This window comes from Vicia villosa, unplaced genomic scaffold (assembly GCF_029867415.1).
Source record: "Vicia villosa cultivar HV-30 ecotype Madison, WI unplaced genomic scaffold, Vvil1.0 ctg.003136F_1_1, whole genome shotgun sequence".
Lineage (NCBI taxonomy): Eukaryota > Viridiplantae > Streptophyta > Magnoliopsida > Fabales > Fabaceae > Vicia > Vicia villosa.
In genome coordinates this window covers 38,713-42,266 of record NW_026706120.1, presented here as the reverse complement: position 1 = coordinate 42,266, position 3,554 = coordinate 38,713, and the positions used below count along the sequence as shown (strand labels likewise).

Below are 3,554 nucleotides of genomic sequence, written 5' to 3'. Positions count from 1 at the left end.
ATTAAGTAGTCTTGGTCCGTCGAAAAAATGGATATTTTAGTAGAAAAAATAAATGAAATAATTAAGGAGTCATCTACCCGTGCGTTCACACGGGTCGCAGAATATTGTTATAAATAGTAAATAAATATAGTATAGTGATGGTTAAAAGATGTATATAAAATGTATATAAAATATATATAAATTAAATAGTCTTGGTCCGTCTAAAATGTATATTTTAATAGAAAAAATAAAATAACTATCTACCCGTGCGTTCACACGGGTCGAGTAGTATATATGAATATTAGTATTAGTATATAAATATAGTACAATGATGGTTAAAAATATATATGTAATATACACAAATTAAGTAGTCTCGGCCCATCTAAAATGTATACTTTAGTAAAAAATATAATAAAAATAAAATAATTATCTACCTGTGCGATCACACGGGTCGAGTAGTATGAAGATTTAACATTAGTATATAAAACAATATATAAACGATATATATTTAGATCTATTACCATAAATATTTTTATCTTTTATAATTATTCATTAATTAATATCATAACATTATATTGTTCATCTATAAAACAAAATTAAATTATTTATTATTATTATAATATATAATAATATATGTTTTATGTAACACCTGAGGCCGAAGAAGGCGAGGGTTGGTAACATCGCATGTAACACCCGAGGTCGAAGAAGGCAAGGGGTGTTTGCACCGCATGTAACACCTGAGGTCGATGAGGGCTAGGGTGGTCGCCACATCGGAATGAAAGGGATCCTTAGGCCGTGCAGGTATGGGACTGCATGGTTGAAGAAAAGCTTATAAGGATTGATGGGTACTACCTATACCAACAAGATGCATCTTCTTTTCGGTAGCCTAACCATAAGAACTCCACAGTTAAGCGTGCTTAACATGAAGCAATTATGGGATGAGTGACCTTCTGGGAAGTTTTCCAAAAGACGTGTGAGTGAGGACAAATCATGCTGAAAAGACCTGTGTTGGTTTGTGGGGTCAGTCGGTAAAGCCCCGTGTTGGTTTGTGGGGTTAGTCGGTAAAGACCCGTGTTGGTTTGTGGGGTCAGTCGGTCATCCTGAAAGTAGTCTAAGGCGTTACAAATGGTATCAGAGCCAGACCTCTCCCAATACGATGTGGTTCGAGGAAGAACCATGTGGAACCTGGTGGGCATGTAACACCTGAGGCCGAAGAAGGCGAGGGTTGGTTACAACATGTTGAAAAGACCCGTGTTGGTTTGTGGGATCGGTCATCCCGAAAGCAGTCTAAGGCATGGCGTTACATTAAAGTTGTCTTAAAGATCCGATATACAACTAAAGATGAAACCTGCATTAAATTTAAACTCGTGAATTTAGTTATATCTATTTTGCATAAAACTTGAATGCACTTTTTGATAGATAAAGGATAAAACATATCAGTGATATTCTATTTTTATTTACCTTGGATGGATTAATAGTTGGACTGATGTGAAATTCATCCATTGCCCATTCATTTTTCACTGGTTCATCTCCCACAATCTTTCAGAATTCAAGGGTGTTCTTTCTCCCAATGAACATATTGGTTGGCATGGAAATTTCAGTGTTCTTCTCCAAACTCCTCCATTCACCAACTCCAACTAGTCTAGTATCCATATTTTCAAATCTATTGTTACTTATATCAAAGAAGTAATACTTCCTATCTCTGAATGAACTCCTACTATCTATCAGAAAACTTTATTAATGATAATATAAAATAACACATGGAAAATTCAAATTTGAATCTAAAATATTGTAATTTAATAATAACTTGGTTGCATCCAAGGTTCAGTTTGAAACACATCATATTCAACAATTTTATTAAATGGAGGAGGTTGAGTATGAACCTTCTTCCTTAGGTAAATGTTGATAAGAGCCTCATCACTTGGATCAATCTTCCATCGAGAATCATCTTTCAAATCAAAGTCAAGAAGTCTATTCAACGCCATGAGTCCTGTATAAAAAATTATTTGCAGGCTTTATTTGTAAGATAAATCTTTGGATGCATATGTGAAATAAATATCTTCATAAGACATAATTTTATAGATAAAATGCAAGCAATGTTCTCAAATGTGTTCGATGTGATAGAGATATGGGGGTTAGAATATAGTGATATGAAATGGAAAATAAAAGATAAAAAAGGAAAACTGATAACTGATACTATGTAAATAATTTTTCTATTTCAATGGACTTAAGTTTTTTTTATATCTTAATGTAATACCCCGATCTGGTAACACCGATAATAACCACCTAATGGAAAATTAAGAAAAGATTAGTAGGGATATTAAGGATTTGGTTAGAATTGAACCAAATGGCATCTTGGTAAATACCATTTAGTTAAAGGGCAAATTGGTCCAAAGAGAAAGTATACCATTAAAAGGATTTGTTGGACTTATAAGATCGGACTTGGAAGGAGAATGAGAAGCTTAGAAGCATGGGAGAGAAGAGGAAGACTCATGTTCATCATCTTCATCCTCCATTTTCCTATTCATGGTACAACCCTTACTAAAAAGGTCATAACTTTATGCTTATAACTCTGATTTAAGAAATTCTTGAAGTTCTGAAATCTACACAAAATTCCCTTTAATTTGCATATAAATTTTGTGTCAGGGAGGTCTGTATTGAAGGAGATAAACATGTTTGAAGATGAGGGGCTGATGCTGATTTTTAAGAAAGACATGCATGCGGGTTTGACAATATTGTTGTTAGAGTTTTGATCAAAGGAGAACCTTGAGGGAACCATTATCATCCTCTTAGCCTCTACAGCTCATAATCTTCAAAGCTTGAGGTGAGTTCCATTAGATAGAACATGGGTAGGAAGTTTGGGAACTATGCATGTTTGGGGTTTTGGGTGAGATAACTTGTTTGCATGTTGATTAATTGGTGGAAATGTGTTATTGTGATGTTTCCTTATGCCCTGGATGATTAATACATGCATTGGGTCGTCATTGTATGTTAGGGTTTGATTTGGGGTGAATTGGGATGGAAGGAGTAGAGTTAGAAACCCAAAATTCGTGTTCTGCACTGTCAGGTTCGCTTAAGCGCACTTTGTGTTCGCTTAGCGAATACCTGCAGACTGCACCAGAATTCTGTTTCACTAAAATGGCCATAACTTAAGTTCTACAACTCGAAACGGAGCACCGTCGGAAGCGTTGGAAAGGTATTTCAGTGCTATTTGTGTTTTAGCTGAGATACAATACTTTTAATGTAGGTATAAATTATGACACATGAATAGGGGTTGCATGATATTGGAATGAGCACAATTAGCCTTAAGTTTATGTCTATAAGATGTTATCCTTGTCTTGAACTTAGGCTAGGATGTGTACCTTTGTTATTAGGTTGTATAATGTCATCCTAACATGAGTATTGGACCCTTGATTATATTTAAGAAATGTAGAGGTACTATAGAAGTTCTCGTTTTTCCTTGAGTGGAGAACTTTTGCTTAGTGAACTTAGTTCGTGTAGCGAATCGGGGGCTCGCTACGGGTTCGCGTAGCGAATTTTCCTCTCCAGAATCAGATGAAGCTTCTGACTCCATT

The 3,554-nt window shown here is 35.1% G+C and overlaps 1 protein-coding gene across 1 annotated transcript; it reads right to left on the bottom strand.

Annotated features, from left to right (window-relative positions):
• Nucleotides 1-1,521: 1,521 nt before the first annotated feature.
• On the bottom strand, nt 1,522-1,964 carry LOC131640443 (NAC domain containing protein 52-like). Its single transcript, XM_058910835.1, has 2 exons — nt 1,787-1,964; nt 1,522-1,700 (listed from the first exon to the last, which is right to left on the bottom strand). Exons 1-2 carry the CDS (start codon nt 1,962-1,964, stop codon nt 1,522-1,524), a joined length of 357 nt encoding a protein of 118 aa, XP_058766818.1.
• Nucleotides 1,965-3,554: the final 1,590 nt, after the last annotated feature.

What these genes read in the sequence shown, in the direction of transcription:
- LOC131640443 (XM_058910835.1), bottom strand. Translation starts at nt 1,964, where the DNA reads ATGGCGTTGAATAGACTTCTTGACTTTGATTTGAAAGATGATTCTCGA. An exon ending in TGAACCTTGGATGCAACCAA is followed by an intron (nt 1,701 to 1,786) that starts GTTATTATTAAA and finishes GTTTTCTGATAG; the next exon opens with ATAGTAGGAGTTCATTCAGA.